At 38.9% G+C, this 18,441-nt stretch overlaps 2 protein-coding genes across 4 annotated transcripts; both read right to left on the reverse strand.

Moving 5' to 3' along the window:
* Positions 1-2,094: 2,094 nt before the first annotated feature.
* Positions 2,095-10,907, reverse strand: dbnlb (drebrin-like b). Of its 2 annotated transcripts, XM_023394087.2 has the most exons (15): positions 10,750-10,907; positions 8,927-8,982; positions 8,591-8,703; positions 8,427-8,501; positions 7,923-8,072; positions 7,332-7,409; positions 6,722-6,873; positions 6,556-6,610; positions 6,212-6,283; positions 5,820-5,943; positions 5,379-5,495; positions 4,947-5,021; positions 4,680-4,726; positions 4,500-4,587; positions 2,095-3,454 (listed from the first exon to the last, which is right to left on the reverse strand). In XM_023394087.2, exons 1-15 carry the CDS (start codon positions 10,830-10,832, stop codon positions 3,318-3,320), a joined length of 1,422 nt encoding a protein of 473 aa, XP_023249855.1. In that variant the 5' UTR covers positions 10,833-10,907; the 3' UTR covers positions 2,095-3,317. The 2 variants fall into 2 exon arrangements, with proteins under 2 accessions (XP_023249855.1, XP_023249858.1); XM_023394090.2 differs by lacking the exon at positions 5,379-5,495.
* A 552-nt stretch (positions 10,908-11,459) lies between these two features.
* On the reverse strand, positions 11,460-17,561 carry ube2d4 (ubiquitin conjugating enzyme E2 D4). 2 transcript variants are annotated; one of them, XM_023393964.2, is made up of 7 exons: positions 17,264-17,561; positions 15,772-15,835; positions 15,588-15,619; positions 15,419-15,496; positions 15,179-15,284; positions 14,359-14,452; positions 11,460-14,252 (listed from the first exon to the last, which is right to left on the reverse strand). In XM_023393964.2, the coding sequence occupies exons 1-7, from the start codon at positions 17,285-17,287 to the stop codon at positions 14,207-14,209; spliced, it is 444 nt and encodes a 147-aa protein (XP_023249732.1). In that variant the 5' UTR covers positions 17,288-17,561; the 3' UTR covers positions 11,460-14,206. The 2 variants fall into 2 exon arrangements, with proteins under 2 accessions (XP_023249732.1, XP_023249731.1); XM_023393963.2 differs by lacking the exon at positions 17,264-17,561 and adding an exon at positions 16,644-16,688.
* Between the last annotated feature and the right edge of the window lie 880 nt (positions 17,562-18,441).

The raw sequence follows: 18,441 nt of genomic DNA on the forward strand, positions 1-18,441 counted from the left end.
CAGTTATGAGTCAGAGGGCGTTGTCTTAAGATTTTATGTTCCTTATGGCGGCATACCAGAGGCCTTGGAAAGCATCAGGGTCGAGTTACTTTATATATACTATATTTACAATACTTTTTTTATTCATATTCAATTAAAAGATATATGGTCTAGTATTTTTGAATCATTAATTTTTCACGAGGTCACAATTAAAAGTTATTGCATTTTCCCTCCATTTTCCTTTGGCTGTTCCAGACTGCAAAACTACACACAGTTCATGACAAAAACACTGACGAGCGATGAAGCTGCACTCGACACTATCCACATTTCCTCCGCATGTTTTTGATCTGTTTGAAAAGGGGATGTCCTATTCCTCCATCTGTTGCGGATAGAGTATGACATTTCAAAATGATTAACATTTAAATGTCAAAATAACCAAATATCTACAAACTGTCCAAATCGCAGAGGGATTTTTTTCTCTCGTTTGTTTGACGGATACAAAACAAGTTTTGCTTTTGCTTTTTGACAATTTTTGATTGTCGAGACGATTAACAAGACTGTCTGCGAAAATGGAAGAAATGTGATATTAATTATGAACACTAAAATGTTCATATATGAATGACACCCTTGGTTACATGATTAGATGAAATACTTGATTCAGTGACATGTAGACGAAGAGAGACTTAATGAGGCAAGAGTGAGAAAAAATTGCATTAAAAAAATCAATTGCATAGATCAGGAGAGCGTTAAATTTGCATTTCTAGGATCACATATTCATACTTCATGTCATACACGAGGCCTTTAGAGGAAATGTATTTTAATTCCATTTAATCGTGACAATATATTTTGCAGAACTCTTGTGAGCAATTCTATGCCAACAACAAATGTGTGGATGATGAGCAAAAACATGGCTTGTGAAAATCCCCAGCTATTCATTTCAGACTTTCACTGACATAAACCTATGAGGTTGAGATGAGGGCAGCACAATGTAAATGAGAACGCACTGGAGAAAATATTGTGAATCCAATACAGAAAAAATTTCCTGTCTGAAGTGAGTCACTATCCTGGGAACGATCTGCAAATGTTTCAACTGGCACATAAGATTCCAGTCATGTTGAGAAACTGTCATTCTCCGTTTTGCAAAATCAGGTTTTTCACAATAAATGGGTATAAATATCCTGATCCTGATGTTTTACGGATGAGCGTAAATTTACAGAAATACTTCTGCATCACAATACATCATTATTATTGAGGGCAGAGTGGGAGTTAATATATTTACCTTGACAGTTTCTAGATGGTGTAGGTGTATGTGGAAATTATCCTGAAACTCAGTACAGATAACAGTTTGACTCATCATCAGAAGCTAATATTAAATTAAATTTGAAAACAATTTCAGTTCAAATATGATTCAAGCTGAGACACAAAATTTGGGAGGAATTAAATGTAGCGTAGGGTTGATAAATGCACTATTCTGGCTATCAATAAAAAAAGAAATCTTATTTCCAGACTTAATGTAATAAAAGCACACACATACACCAAGGCCTGTAAATTTCAAAGCTTAATTGGGGTTTGCACCTGAGCAATATTCAGCAGACCAATAAAAAAAAGCTCAGATGAAATCAATTTTAACATCTCCTATCATGAATATGGAATCTATACATATAGATACATGACTAAGTGAGTGGGTGAGGATGGGGCTGTACCACAGTTTGAACTGTGAAAAGGACAAAACAAGTTCAGTGGAGGGAGCGGACACAAATGAACTAAAATCCAGTTTGTATGAACATTGTTTTGTAATAATAAATTAATAAAGTCAATAATTTGTCTGCTGCATCATTTCACATTCACCCGAACTGAGATGTAACTGAAGGATGTGGGAAAGGTAAAATCTGATCTTTCGTGTGAAAATGAAACCTATGCATTAGAGGTGAATTCCCCAGCTGTTGCCTCATTCCAGGAAACTGATTGTAGTGCACATACTGAGTGTGTGTATACGTCTGAGTTCCTGTTAGACCTCTGAAAATCCCTGATGGCTTTCTACGTTATTTCAACCTTTTGCTAAAATGTATGCAGCAGGTGTCATGCTCGACCTCTTTGGACAGATGTGAAAACACAGCTTGTTTATTTATTTTATTATGAAGAATGTCTGTGCATTATAATAGACTCTGGAAAAACAAACATGAATAATGAAATTGATACATGATGCCCTTTTTTATTATTATTTATTTATTCATGATCGATTCTTTTTTTCCTTTTATTGACTGACCTCCGAGCTTTAAAAGAGCAAGAATTCTGTTCCAGGATAAAACAGTGAACTTGCAACTTGCTGTCAAATGTTCAACTAAAATGTCACCAAGCGCTTTTCAGGGTGTATCACTAAATTCACTTCCCCTCATTATGGCACCACAATAATCACATATGACTCTTAAGAGACCGGCAGGATCCAATCTCTTGAAAAATAATGCTGACTTATATTTTTTTTCCTCTTCAGCTTGTCCCTGAAAAGTTAAATATGTTGAAATGATTTGGTCCATATAAGGAAGGAACTGAAATGAAAACAAACCGTTATATTCTCACAGTTAAAGGGAACTTAACCATTTATGCATTCCCCACTAACAAGTCAACCACCTGGAGCACAGCAAACATGATCTGTTTTTTTTTTTTTTTTAAATATTCACTTCAACCACAGTCAGATCAGTACTAAAACAGGGTCTGTAATTCACACAGGTTGTAAGTCACATTAAAAAAAGGAAATTCAGTCTGCTGGTAAAGAAAGGCAAAAACAAGGCAAAAGATTACACTGTAGCTGGTACCACTATCTTTGAATTTTTTTTTTTTTTCCTGAAATGTGCAGGAGCATTTGCTACAAGTAACAACAAAATAATACCTGAAAAAGAACTGAAGTCACTTTGTAAGGAATGTGAACTAGAAATACTATTATTGACTTTAAGACTTAACAAAGGCTGATATCGTACTGCATCACATCTAAAAGGTAAAGAGATTTATTTTGGGGGGAAGTAAGAGGGAGTTTCGGTCGGTCTGTTGGTCTTCCCTAAACTATGCCATCAGTTGCTTACATCAATAATTTAATGGAATTGCTTTCTTGAAATGTGGAGAGATTTCAAAAGCTTCTGGCCCACGATTACCATCTGTTCATTGGTCCATGATGCGGAGGCTCATTTGCTCTGTTTCAGCCTGATCAGCCTGATCACTTGTGTGCGAGGACTGACTTTGCTGTGTGTTGTTTTACTGCAGAGGTCCTCCGGGGCTGCCAGTGTGTTGATCTGTGTAGGTTGGGGTGGGGTGGTGGTGGTGGTGGTGGTGGGGTTCGCGCTGGGCTAGATAAGCTCCACGTAATTGGCTGGGAACATTCCAAAATGGCCATCTGGACCGTAGCCTCGCCACCAGCCCTCGTCTATCATCTCGATCCCGGCGATGATGTCGTCGGGATCGAACGAGATCTCTGTGTCATCAGCTGAATGAGAAAAAGAGCAGTGAACATCAGCAAAGTTCAAGTATAATGTACATTTTCAAACAATGTAAACAACGTTTAATACCCATTTTAGGCAGAGGTTCATTAGACTATTCCTATCCTGAAAACAATACAAACAACCAACTACTTTGTGGTATCTAACTAGAGTATCTAGAGTAACATAACACTAAATATACATTTTTGAGTTAAAGTAGCAATCTCAAAGATCTGTTTTATTATCTTTGGTGATGGTAAATGCAGGTTTGTTTCATCACTTCAATCAAACACACATCACTAACTTTGTTATAGTCATTTGTGTTCCTTGGGATTTTGCACATTTGAGTCATACCATAAAATGCAAGGACTTTCTTAATTTCACCAGTGTGTCATAGGCTCAATCAACATTGTGTTACCTAATTTGGTGATACACAGTGACTTAAAAGACATATATATAAAAATCTGTGCCACTTTAACATCATCTATGTGCAGTCACTTGATAACATAAAGCTATTCTGTTCTCATGACCTCTATGAAATCTGTGAAAAACCTACAGTTGTTACTACTAGTTACAGTGTTGGGGCAAATTTTCATCCTTCCGACCCCTCAGACATCCCCTTTTCTGTCACTCTCCATTGCCTCCGCTGCATCTGCTGAAGCCTCACTTCACTGTTGCTGCTTTTTCTGTCACCCAGTATAAGTCAAGAGTGAGCTGGTACCAGCCGATGTAGATGATAAAACGAGACATGGCAAATATAGCAAAGAAACTAGCACGACTGAAACCGGCTAAAACAGTCAGGTGTAGATAGTCATGGACACCAGTCAGAGCTTTGAGAGGGGTGGGAGTGTTTTGACGGTTGTGGGGTTTTTTTGGGGTGTGGTGCTTTTTGTGAGCCTGGATTTAAATGCATTTTTTGAAGTTGCGGAGGGGGCACGTCCAAGCTGAAACTGGGTATTAAGTTGCCCATTGATTCTTATGTTATTTGCCTGACCACATATTGGTTAATAGCTGTTATGGTACGGTGATAAAATAAATAAATAAATAACTTACCAGCTTGGTAGTCATATAAGGCTCTGGCACAGATGCCTCTATCTGAGGTCTCCTCAGCAGTTACCTCATCTGAGTTTTTCTCCTCCACCTGGGAGAGAAATGAGGTCAGGTTATGTTTCAGAATTGATTCATATGATGGAAGAAAAGCCTCCTGCTGAAGGTAAGTAAACAAACAATCACCTGAGCGGGCTCTTCCTGGACATATGATTTGGCAGCGGGTGCCTCCTCTGAAAAGAGAGATCAATGTCAGTAAGATTGTATCTGAGCTGAGCTGTGTATCCACCAGCAGGTGGCAGCAGCAGCTGATCCTGACAGCGCAGTTTAGCTGGAGGGAATCATACAGTTTGTTCTTACATCAAACTGCAAAAACATTTTCGTAAGTGCAGATGGAAGGGTTGGAAAGCTGATGTTAACACTGAGGCTGATGCTGTGTGAAATGGGCCCCACCTTTCTCCTGCTCCTGTGGGGCTGCCTCCTGCTCATCATACTCACACCTGGACTGTCCATCATCCACATCAGGCTCTTATCACCCAAAACACAAGCACAGACATGCATATACACAGAGGAACACATCCACAAGTCCACACAGGCTGACAAACCAACCACCGGGGGAATTCTTTTCAATCGAGGAGAATTAAAGCAATAATCTCTACGTTTCTTAGAAAAACAGAAAGTACAACGAATGGAAGTTTGACTCATGGTGAAATTGATTATAATGATTACAAGGAGTATGAAGATGATGACACACAAGAACAGCAATGAGAAAATGAAGCATGGCGCTTTTAGTCAAGTATGAGACTGTGTCACCCAGTGTATTAATTCTTTGTGTATATTTGTGTGTGTGTGTGTGTGTGTGTGTGTGTTGTGTAAAGCTCACACCTGTGGCACGGACAGGAGAGGCGGTGCCTGCTGGCACAGGCGAAGCTTGACGCTGAGGTGAGCTGGCTCGCTCAGATTCATACGCTTGCTTAGACAGAAAAGGGCTTTGCAGACGCCCTGAGCAGAGACACACATGGAACCCCCAAAACATGCAAAATATGGACGAGAGAGAAAAAAACAGAGCAGACAGGTTGAGCAGAAAAAGAGAAGACACCATGATGGAGACACAGTGTTAAGTATGACTATGAGACAACTAGACAGTCTGGTGGAAAGTTAAAAGCTCTGACAAAGGATGGCGCTGGCCTCTGGAGAAGTCCCCAGTTTGTACCCATCGCTACCTGAGAAGGGGCTAAGAGAGCCTGGCAGTAATGCAGGAAAGGCTGTGACATTTAAAGCAAATAGATTTATATGATGAGGTCACTGTTCACGCTTGGGTGATACCTGGCTGGGGGCTAGCAGGGGCAGCAGCGGGGACGTCTGAGTCACTGGGAGTTATTCCCCTCTCTCTCTGCTTGAACATCTCTCTGGGATTCAGAGCACGCTGAGAGATGAGAGAAGCTGCCTCCTACAAAAAAAAAAGATAACAAATAATATGTACAATAAGCATTAGATGTCCACAGGTTATTAATAATGTGTTGCTCAGAGATTTCTAACAGTGTATTATGGAAAGAGGCCATGCAATAAAGACCAGAAGAGAAGAAGAAGATATGTGTTAGGTTGAGTGTCAAAGGGTTCACTTTCGATTAGAAAGAGACAAACGCTTGTCTTGAGGTAGGCAAGAAAAAGGAAAGCAATTTGCCCAGAAGAGATCACTTTCAGAAAGGGGAACTCACATTGGCCTTCTCCACTGATTCACCTCTCTTGACTGCTTTCCTTTGGGCTGCCTGGTTCTCCTCCTGATCCTCCTGATAATGTTGATATCAATGTTGACACTGCTGACACTGGCTACCTTCCTGACTGTTTAAGTGTTTACAAGACGCGTGCGCTATTGAAACTTATTTAACTATCAACACAATCATAGAAAAGTGGGTTACAGTCAATATGAAAGTAAACTTTGCACCAATCCACATTCACTCTCACCTCACTCGCATCAGTTCCTTATGTTCCTGACGAGTTTCTTCACAGTTGAAACCCCATTTACTCAAAGTGTGATCTTGTCAGACAATGAGACACTCACCAAATGTTGTTTCTCCTGATCTCTACTCTCAGCTTCCTGCTGCTGCTGGTACTTCCTATTAAACAAAAGGCCATTTAGACGACAGAGGAAATGTAATTTGAACCTTTCAACTGATGCTCCTGCAAACCGGTCTCGACCGGTGTGCACTTCTTCAGTTGCTACCTACTTTTGTTGCTCGATTTGAGAGGCCCTCTCCTTGTCCCTTTTGTCCCTCTGTGCTGCCTCCTTGGCCTCTCTGTCTTTCCTCTCTCTCTCCAGATGCTGGCGCTCCTCCTCTGCCTTGCGCCGCTCCTCCTGCCGGCGTTTCTCCTCTTCTTTCTAAAAGGCCAAACAGACCAGCAGGGTCAGCTTTAGTTTACCATCGTGCAAATATATTTGTCATTAAAAAAAATTTGACTTCACAACTGTTTATCGTAAAAAAATTACAGGGTGGAAATCCACTCTCTAGGCGCATCTTTGACAGGTGTGCTGCTGAGCAAAAACTGCAAACAAAAAGGTGGAGTTACAGTCTTTTGCTGACTATGCTTAGATTGTTGATGGATAAAAACTACCTGACTGTTGTGTCAGATGTTTCAAAACTGCAAACTCTTGCAATATTTTTAAGAGTTTCAATGAAAGTTGAGAGTTGCAATTTCAATGAGTCAATGATTCAAAAACATCTTACATAAAAACACATTTTTCAGGAAGTGACTTTTTAGAGCAGCTTCAGGTTCTCTTCACTGTCTCAGAGGTGAAGCTGAAGTTGGCAGTAGCTTAATGCAAGTTCAGGAGCCTACCTCTGCCTGTGCCCAGAAGGTGTCTTTATTGGTCTTTCTGATTTCCGACATAGCGTTGGTCTTCTGGTACACTGAGCCCTACAGGAAGGAAAAATATCTTTAATAGGATTGTGTAAACATGTCAAACTAGTTTTACGTAATTATAAAAAATACAGCAGTTTACAAAAGTCCTATGACTAATTCTTACTCAAAACTGAAATATCTGATTGGAAAGGTTCTCTGTAACTGATATACCATCATTTAAACAGTTGACATAGTAGCACATTATGTGTTTTTGTTAGTAGCAGAAGTTGTTTTAATCTTTAGGAAAGCGCTGATCTTTTCCACAACTACACTCAGATAAGAACCAATGGTTACCTTCTCTCATAATGACTGAGCAGCAATTTCAACTTTTTCCGCTTCAGAGTGTTTGAAACATTGTTTTCAATGGTAGAAATGCTGGCTTAGTGTGAATGGAAGGCCGTAATATAGAGAAAAAAAAACACTAAGACATGTCACTCGTAGTGACGTTTTGAGATTAAGGAGCCTGGTTATGATCTGGCCCAGTGCTTATCTTTCTACCGACCAAGATAAGCAAACAGGGGTGCATACCACAGGACCCTGAGGACCGCTGTCCTGGAAGCGGCTGGAGGCTTCTTTGTGGAAACTGTAGTTTGCTCCTGAGGCTTTAGCCACTTTCTGCATTATCGCTTCAGGTTCCACATCCTCATCAGCTCTGGCGTTTATTGTGACATGGGCCCCCTGAAAAAGCAGGATATAAAAGCTGATTTAATACAGAGTCAAACAGAGAAACACCTAAAGTTGGTATCTTGGTTCATGCATGCACCACCCAGCAGTTTGTTTACATGCGCTGTCTGCTGGTATGATATGAATGACATTGACACAACTCACAAAGCTACTGTATTATTCCAACAATGCCTGCAGCATGCTGTACACTATTTTTCTTTATTGTTTTCTTTTTTTATTTGAGCCCTGCTCAAAGCCATCATTAACATGCCATTTAGCACACAAATGACCTCCTCTGTAACCATAAACAGACTGCAGTAGAAATTAAATGTATATTTAAACTACACTCAGAAATGAGAGTACTGTTACCTTAAGAAAATTGGCCATGGCACTGACGTGATTTGCACATATTCCTTTCCTGGCATCTTTCACTCCTTCCCCAGTCTGAAACACAAATTAATTATTCCACAGGCTCAAGAATGGCCACAACAAAGCAGACAAAGGAATGAACACTAGTTGAGCGTAGCACTAACCCAGTTGATGAGGACATATTTAGGCAGGCCAGAATTTGGATCTTGGACCCGGCAGAAAGCGTACATCACTTTTCCACTGTTGAGTTCCTCAACCAACTCCTCCAGTCCTCCATCTGATACATAAACATTGTGGAAAAGTCAAATGGTTACTGTGGTTGGTTGTGTAACAGCGGACATTTCTTTCCTCTTACAAATGATGGGGTGAGACAGCAGAGGCAAGCAATCCTTTTGTGCTGATATTCCAGAACTGCAGCTGTATGCTGACAATGAAATTCCTGAACACATCTGATAATATCGTGTTGAGATCATAAAAACTTTCGCACAACATCTACTCACCCCCTTTTTCTGCCAGGCGGATGTCATTACTGTTTCCCTCATAGGTGAACAAGGCCCTGGAGGAAACACCGGATTAAGGATACAAAAATACCTCCTTAAAACAGATCACACAGATGGACCGAAGAGTAGTTGCTCCAGCGTCGATATGCATCATTTCACACTTAACCAAACAGCAGATGTTTTGTAAACACAGTTTAGGCTGTTTTCACACAAGATACATTTTACAGTTGTAGTAGGGTGGTATAAATATACTAAAGTGTAGTTTTAATCACACTTTAAAACAAACATACCAGTAATCTTTACAGGTTGTGTGTCAGACAGACTTTTCCTTACTGTTAGATGCCCAATGAAAGTAACTGGGGATTAGCAGCCCGACACAGACTGAGTCAATGCCGGGCCATTTCCTGCAGAAAATGCCCCAGCATTCCTGCGTCATTTTAATTAGCATGGAGGAAGAAGTGGAGAAGTCTTTGCTTCTGTGCTCTTCAAGTGGACATACAAGACTTCCACTTGATGACTGGGTAGACCAAGTAGCTTTTTTTGAGTTAGATATGTGTTAAGAAAATACCAGTTAACCATATTCATCAAATTATGATGATGACATGCACTAACTAAAATGTGACAGGTTTAGATAAGTTCTTCGGTAAATTGTTTAGGTAAGTCTATAAATTACTTCATGGCCATTTTGTAGCTGTTATTGATGTCATTTCTGACTATTAGGAAGTAAAGCTATAATTTAATTGCAAACAAAGAAGGCTTTTTTTTTTTTTAACTCATAGTTACAAATAATATCTACGGCCTTTAGGTCCTATTTCATAGAAAATCACTGATGCATTTATGATTTAACCTCAGTACTACATAGAAGAATGATCATTTGACCTGTTCACATACACCTACATATTACAATAACGATTAAATCTCTAATTGGGATGTCAGTTTCAGAAATAAATAAATGGGATATAGTTTATCCTTTCACTATTAGATAAGTGGAACTTGCTCATACTGAAACTAGTTACTGCAAGATCACTTACTCCTTTTTTTCCCGTCAGCACCATTTCAGGTTAGAAAAGAATTACAGTGAGAGCTAGTTGTTGGGTTCATAGGTGATGGCTGTCCAATGCTGAGTGAAGACTGTCAAACACTCAGAAGAGAGACACTTTCAGGGTGAATATGGAGCCAGCAGGTCTCCCTGGGCAATTACTCTTTGTGATTAATTAATTAATTCAGGTCATCATTAAACACTGCAGCTGTCGCCAGCAGGTTTAATTTGAACCTCAAGGCGAGCAAGTTACAGTACAGTACCCCTGTAACTCCAGGCAAGGTAAAGAGGAAGTTCCTTGATCTGACTTTCGCATATTAGTCATATTTAACTTTTGATGTCTTACCAGGAAGTGGGTGAGGTAGCTAGCAACTTATTCATTCAATTTCATGACAGACAAGCTTATCAAAAATATAAAAGGCATGCAAAACATAGGGATTAAGTGCTCATACTGTTAGTGCGCCCAGCTAGCATTAACTAACCATATTACTAGCTTATCAGTTAGCTCATCTTTAACGTTAGTACACATTAGACTGGCAATAAATGTGAGAAAGCTAAACGCCCATGTAAACAAAGCCAACTTTGGCTAACGTTATTGCTCATTTAGCGAGTAAAAAGTCTGCTGTGGTAAACAATGTGCCATTGGGTCACAGGGAAAGTTTATCTAACGTTAGGTTAACGTTAACTTAACTACTTGACGACTGACTCAGTGCTAGCCAACACTGCAGCTAGAATAATGCCTCCTACACATCGCTAACACTGTTTTTGAAATGCTGCTCCTTACCAGTCGGTGTTGGATTTTTCATCTACCACTTCTTTATATGCAGCTGTCAATGCAGGGCCATTTTTGCTGAGGTTAACTGCCATCGTTATGGTGAGTACAGCTAGCCAGCTAGCTATCCGGGATGCGCCCTTCCTACTGGGAGGAGTGGCGATGATGCTGACTTTCAGCTGTGCAGGAAGCTAGTTTAGCTAGTGGCTACAGCTCAGGCAGGGTAGCTTCAATAAGTGTAGCGCGACGCTACGAAAGCGCGGAGCTAGTTTGCGGTTTTAAGTATTTTAAACTCGGCAATGAATCTGTGCATCCGATTTGCAAATAATCATTAATATGCAACACATTCTCACTTTAGAAAAGCAAGAGAAGATTAAAGTTCGGTCTGTGTACAGATTGTTGTCTGCACCGCAAAAACCTCGCAGCAGACGTCGTTGAATCAAACGCACCCTAGAGTGCATCTTACAGGTATGTGCTGTTATATGCCAAGAACAACTTTTTACAGTGCTTTTTTGACGGTATGTGGAAAATAAGTTCAACTACAGCACATGTACAATATGTCCATGATTATCTCTTCTTTTCAAAACATAATTTTTGGTTATTTAAATGCACCCAAACAGGACGTCCTCCTCTTTAGACAGCCATAACTACAGCTGCTTCTGGCTCATGCTGCTGTGAAGTTATTACATCTTATAATAAAGACAAAAGAAATGACTGCAGACAACGGTAAACCAAGATGAACTTTATTCATATGTTATGACAAGGTCAATAGTTATCTTGTGTAGGCTATGTGAGGACATATGGACGTTCATGGTGGCAGTTCAAGCACACATATTCCAAATTTTAAGATGCATGAAAGCTGGTCCTGCGTTCTGAGAAAGCCAGGCTGAAATTTTCAACAAAAAATATTGGTACTGTTCAAGCAGGTTTCCATGTCTACTGATGAAATGAATCACCCATTTGGGGGATACAGCCCTGATAGCAAATTTAACAGTTTATGACACGTTCTCTCTATATATACAAAATGAGGGTTAAGGCTAAAATTTTAGTCAGAGGTGTTAGGCAGATGAATTGTAACGAAATCCCTGATATCCGGCAAATGGCTGTGAGAAGGTTCTCCAGAGTGCAAAGCATGCCAAGCTGCCTATATAAACTCTATTGAGCACACTGGACAAAGGAAGTCAATGTAGCATCACTGACATGATGAATTGAGGCTGCATTCAATTGAACAACTGGAAGATACTCGGCTTTCAAATAAATAAATAGCCAGATGAACAAACGACAATGCACAAAAAGTCTGAACTAGTACTAATACACACAAGTTATTTGCAATTGTAGTCTGGCAGCAAAAAGACTTCCACTGCATTTAGAAGATATATTTTCAAAACCTTTTAGTATATACTGTATTTCAGGACAACTTGTTTTGACCATTTTCTCTACAGCAGCTAACAATGATCAAATTCTATATTTGGTGCCTAAACCATAGTGTTAATTCTACAATCAAAGCTTCTAAAACTTTCATGCTTCACTATGAACCTTTCTGGATAAATCCATTCAGTAATGCCTCAATAGCAAATTTTCTTCCCCTTTTGAACATCAAATAATTCCCTTTATATTGGCAGCATCAGCACATTATGAGCCATGATTTAAAAAAAAAAAAAAAATCATAGCATTTCCTAACTACTTTATCCAACAGTCACGATGGGTTATAGTAAAACTAATATTACATTATGACACATCACAATCATGTTCAATTCTGGTGACATGAATGAAAAAAAAAAAAGGCCTAAAACTAAAGCTTTCAAAGATACAATACAAAAGGTCACAAATGTATCACCCAGACAAACTGTTTTACTGTCACGGTGGATTAATAATCCCAAAACTAAAACAAGTCTTTGCAGACTTGATCATGAATATGAATATAAAGAAATGCTGACAAAAACTTCACATCACCCAATATTAAAGCAGGTGAAATTGTCGTGGCAAGTTACTGTATTTATTCGCTTCAAGTAACTAGATGCACATGACTTCAAATTATTACTCGGTTCTGCAAAATGTCAATTCTGATGTCAAGTTCCCCTTTTAAGTAAAAGTGACACCAGCTATAACCAAAGGCCATTTTGTTTTGGAAAAACAGTAGCATGTATGTTTAACAGCGTCATTTAACGGCTGCTCACATCCAAAATGTTGTTCAAAAATAAATGGAAATGGTGACTATAAGAACTGGAGAGGGATAATAAGGGGAAAAAACCCCTCTCTGTGACAAAATGGCAACACAGACCATCAGGGCCTATATGCATAAAAAACCTCAGGAGTGCTGATCTGTCTTTGATCATTTTGCTTCTTCTGGAAGCATGAGCTATTTTTTTTTTTTTTTTTTGTTATCTGAACGAACCAGTGAATGTAGATCAGTAATATTTTTTAAGCCTGATGATATGGGCCCAGGTCATTTTTCTCACCATGGGTCACTGCATGTAAAGGCTGATGATTTGGTTAGATACCTGAGTAACTGTACTGAGGAGGAGGCACACAGCTTAGCTATATGCCAAAGAGGAGCTATGTTCATAGCTACACAACAAGGAACAAGTCATACAACAGTAGTATTTTGTGCACTATGGACACCAGCCATTGGTGTTTACTTATACAGGATATAAGGGCAATGACAGCATGTGAGAAAAATGGATGTTGACATTTGCCCTATGGAGCTCCACAACTGTGATGCAAGGGCCAGCTAGCTCTTAATAGCAGCTCTCTAGTGTCTTCAAAACCACTAAATACTGTTGCAGTTTCAAATGCATTGGGTGATAGAGACCAATCCTTCTTTACATCTTTCACATTGTTCCGGGGTAGAGACAGTATGTGCCAACAGATCAGCTGCTGGTAATGGCACCGCACCATTTTGTGTTGAACAGGGAACATTCTGCCTCAATTGCACATATACCGTTTGAAAATAATAACACAGAAAGGCCACTAAATACATGGAAATACAGTAATAACAAGACATCCAGTGGGACACAGACAGTACCTCTGAAATGAAGGGAGAGCCAATCTCCTAAATCAATCCAACATTTAGCTTCTGAGTAGCACAATGATATGACTCTTTGACAGTGAAAATGATGCGCATGAATGGCAACAATGATAGTGATGATCACAATAGCAGGAGAAACAGTTTAAAGTCTGAGTGTGGTGGTATGGGCTGTGAAGAGTTTCCGGTATTCCATATGGGAGTGCTTTAAGGAGCCCATCAGGTCCTGCTCAGCAGATCCATACAAGTCATGAAGGACAGCACATGGTAGCAGCTCAGCACACGGAAAGCCAGGTGGCACTGTACCTCATTGAATCGCTTCCTTCTCCAAAAGATGGGCTGTTGTCTAGTTGTTTTTTTTTCCCTCTGTTGCTCATTTGCCTCAAGTTACAAATCAAACGTGTTTCTTTTGTTCTCATTTGTATTTTGATCTCCCTGGCATTCTCACATTGCATACTTCTGTGTCCATTCTCTTGCTAATTTGTTGTACCTGTAAAACACATGCAAAGTTTAGAAAAAAAGTTTCAGATGAACTTGCAAACCGTGAAGTTACTCTCCAAAAATACTGAGTCAGTACATTCATGTTTTACACTCACTTTTCCCTGTCAGCCTTGTATGTATGGGCGATCTCTGGTACCAGTGGGTCATCCGGGTTCGGATCACAAAGAAGAGAGCAGATCGACAATAATACTGTGGAAGAATGAAACAGAACATTGAAGTTAAAGATTACATTGAGAGGACAATGAGAAGGCTGTGACCTTGAGAAGTAGAGGCCACTTGTGTGACTTTGACATCTTTACAAGTCATGACAGTAAAAATAAGACATCAAGAGATACATGACCAAATACCCTAAAATATAATTGATAGTATGGTAGTGCCATTAGAATATATACACCATGTATATTATCAAATATACATAGTGTAATTTTATGTATCCTATATCAAATAATATTAAACTTAAAAGTATTTCAGAACTTCATTTGACGCTGGATTTCTTTTGCTCTGATGTGACTTGTCTTTTTACATTTAAACATAACGCCTAATGTCATGAACCTGACTTGATATGGCATAACACATTATGTCTGAAGGCATGACTTGGGACAAGAGTCTAAAGGTTTAAGACTGACATGGATGTGGGAAAAAGTCAAGTTGTGGAAATACGGGGAATGTGTCGCTATCACTTTTTCACCTGCTGTGAACGGTAAAGCAGCAATACCAGAAGCCATTCTAAAAGTGAGCAGTTTGACTTGCCCACCTAGGTGTAGCTTGTTACATTAACAATGTCTTATTAATGCTTTACACTTACCTGTGGCTGAGTCAGGGCCCTAGTACCTTGCATGTTGGGTCAACATTCACAACTGTTTTAATAAATAAAAATGTCAGCACACTAGTATAAATCCTTTGGCATCCTCTTACCTTTTGATACTGTAAGTGCAGGTGACCATTGCGATCTCAGTATATCCAGACAAATACTTCCATTGCTGTTGATATTAGGGTGGTAAATTTTTGTTGTGAATGCAACCTGTGACAAAACAGAAAAATATGTTATTTTCCAGTGAAGCCAATTACATTGACCACAGTAAAATAAAAGTGAGTCGCTAAGGCGAGATGTATTAGTGCCTCATTGTGTTACACACAAAGAAGACCCTTACTCACTTTGGGTGGTTTGAAGGGGTAATCTGTCGGGAAGTGAATGGTGAGGAAAAACACTCCACTCTGATATGGGCTGTCACTCTAAAGAAATATAAATAGAAACAAGTTGTCAACGGCAATTTCGTTGTTTCTGTTGCATATTTCAATTGGGTTAAGATACAGTGTCACTTACCGGACCCATTATTGTTGCCTGCCAGTGAAACACTGAGAAAAAAAAAAATCAATAATGATTTTAGTGTTGATATCCAAACTCCTGGCACATAATGCCATACTCTCTTGAAAATATATTTATACAAAGCATTCAGATATTTTTTTGTTCAGGCATACACTGATACAGCAATTTTCTAACTACTTACAATCATCTCCAACTGGTCCAGCAGAGCACTGAGCAGGTGGGTCCCTCTGCAGGTCTGATAGTTCCTAAAAAGGTAAGACAATCACAAAATGAATCAGCTTTTATTTTACTGATCAGTCGCAGCATTGTTACAACTTTACTCTTTGTAAGAAAATCACAAACATTTAAATAGTTTCTGTTAAAAGTGGTTATTTTACATCTATTAATATTAAGTACATGTAATATGAAATGCATGAAAACATGAAATATAATTATGTGAGAACCTCATTATTAGACCAATGCACTGTATGTCAAAATGATGGATCATGAATGAGTTATATTTATTTTGAAATAACTTCTTATTAAAAAGAAGTATAGCTTTGCAACAGAGACCATGTCTGGAGCTTAATCCATATAATTTCTGGCTTTATGTGATGTGGGCTAACTTAACTTTGTGGTGGGTAAAGTTCAATCCTAAATTTGAGACAGGTTGAAATTACTACCAGTCTTTTCAGTGGCAGCCATGTTTGCTTAACACTCATGATCCAAGCCTGTTGACATGTAAATGGTGGTTCTCGATTTCATGATCATTTTAGTCATCAGTTTAGCTTTACCAAGGATGCTGACTGTGAAGGTTTTAGAGCTCAACAGAAAGAAAAAAATATGTGCTACAGAAATAATCAAGGCAATAAATAAATAAAAATAAACTTGTGTAAATTAGGTATATTATATCAGAAACAAATGTAAACGCTATGGCCATATTCCATTACATACTATTGATGAAATGACAATGATCACAGACAGCGAAACGACGGATTGGTTAAAATGACATAAAGCCCGTTATTTAATATCTCTTGAAAGTAAGCCTATCTATTCTGTTATATAAATACACACCGTGGCCTGCTCCAGTGCCCCATTTGCCATTCCATATATGGCAACACTGACACTAGAGTTCAATTTTGGCAACCAGCAAGCAGCTGTCATTCAGCGACTAAACACATCATCAGCTACACTCTCAGTGACCAACCACAAGGATAAAGATAACTGACAAGCTAAGAATTTAACAACAAATCCTGTGCATGTCAACCAATCAAACCAAGGACCAAAGCACATACTAACCTTTGCTAAATAACTGTTAGCCTACGGCTGCACTGCGAAACGACTCGTTTGGTTAACATTAGCCACCTTTCCCAAAGTATCGATAAGGTGCTACGCTACATGTCAGAAAGACAAAGTAAATATTACACACATAAAACGTAGCTCTCAAAACAATGACGCTGTTTGAGTGGTTACTGGTAGTCAGCGTTACTGTAGCAATGCACCAACAGGGCCACCAGTGGTTAGCTCGTCTTTTGTCTGTGCATTATTTAAAAAAGGAGCACAAAAAGCAAGCAAGGCTAAGTCGAGCTACAGAAACGGCTCCACACTGCTATTACCTTCACAGAGGGTCGCAAACTCAGAAAAGTGTGTCTACTATAAGGTATGGCTGGTACACGAAAGAAATATACACTCACCTTCTGAATTCTTTTCAACGCCATTGCTTCAATGGCTATGCTAGCTAGCCTGTCAGCTAACAGTTAGCACTTCACACATAAAATTTGGCTTTTGTGGCCGCGTTCTTCCAAATCTCACTTTACGTACAATCAGAAAATCACGTCTGACATTTAACAGGCTTGGGGCTTTTGGTTCCCAGTACAACCGATGCGGTAAATTGTGTGTTAAAGTCTGATCTTTCTTAAGACTGGCACAGAACAACTGAGGTATTTTGCTGTCTCTCCTCTCATCCCTGCTCCTCTAGGTGCCTGGCAGGCTGTTTTGGGTGATATCGCGATAACTTTCTTTACAAATGCAAATGCAATTTCCATGGTTGTAGTCCAAAATAAATTATTTAGTTTTTTTTTTACAGTTTTGACACCATACACTTATCAAAATCAACATTATATGACTCTCCATTATAATGTTAAATAATCACAATAATTCTTATCTAAATTAAATTTTCACATGATAAATTCTACGAATGGAAACTCCATACAATAACTTCCCATAAATTTGCCTACCTATATTTTGGCTACTATATCTGTTCTTCCTCTTTGCCATTTAATCACATTCTGCCAGAGATCAATATAGTTATTTTTGTTTATATTTATAAATAATAATAAATAATAAATATAATCAAGTATTTAAATGAGCATCATGATGAATACATTTATCAATCTTATCATCAAGTTCACAAATAACAGACAGGACGGCAGTGTTAAAAAAAAACATACATTCTTCAATACATGGTTTTAAACATATGTACAGCCTATAACACCCACACAATAGCTGAGGCTGGGTGTCCACAAGATGTCACTATTTGAAAAGAACAAAAACACACACACACAAGAGAGACACGGCCAAAATAGGTGATGAACAGCTTCGATTGGAAAATATTATCACAGTGTCAGTTATGAAACTGAATGTTGTATGCTCATAGTCAGTTTATTAATCTAAAGAATTGCTTTCAAATTATTTTTTCAAGCGCAAAAGTGCATGACAATGGAGCAGCAAAGTGCAATGAAGCCAAACACGTGTATTATTTCCATGTACATAGGAATAAAGAGAAAGACTATAGAATTGTTCATTCAATACCCAATCATTGTAAAGGCATATTCATCTGAGTCAGCTGCATGCTCCGGTTTCTGCACAGCCT

Source organism: Seriola lalandi, unplaced genomic scaffold (genome assembly GCF_002814215.2).
Source record: "Seriola lalandi dorsalis isolate HSWRI2012SDOR001 ecotype SW California unplaced genomic scaffold, Sedor1 jcf7180002054945, whole genome shotgun sequence".
Taxonomy (NCBI): Eukaryota; Metazoa; Chordata; class Actinopteri; order Carangiformes; family Carangidae; genus Seriola; species Seriola lalandi.

Coding starts and splice junctions, on each gene's coding strand:
- dbnlb (XM_023394087.2), bottom strand. CDS start 10,832: ATGGCAGTTAACCTCAGCAAAAATGGCCCTGCATTGACAGCTGCATAT. Junction 5,022..5,378: donor CTCTCCTGTCCGTGCCACAG/GTGTGAGCTTTA, acceptor TTGGGTGATAAG/AGCCTGATGTGGATGATGGA. Junction 3,455..4,499: donor CTTATATGACTACCAAGCTG/GTAAGTTATTTA, acceptor TTTCTCATTCAG/CTGATGACACAGAGATCTCG.
- ube2d4 (XM_023393963.2), bottom strand. CDS start 16,673: ATGGCAAATGGGGCACTGGAGCAGGCCACG. Junction 15,285..15,418: donor ACCCCTTCAAACCACCCAAA/GTGAGTAAGGGT, acceptor GTTTTGTCACAG/GTTGCATTCACAACAAAAAT. Junction 14,453..15,178: donor TGCACTTACAGTATCAAAAG/GTAAGAGGATGC, acceptor ATTCTTCCACAG/TATTATTGTCGATCTGCTCT.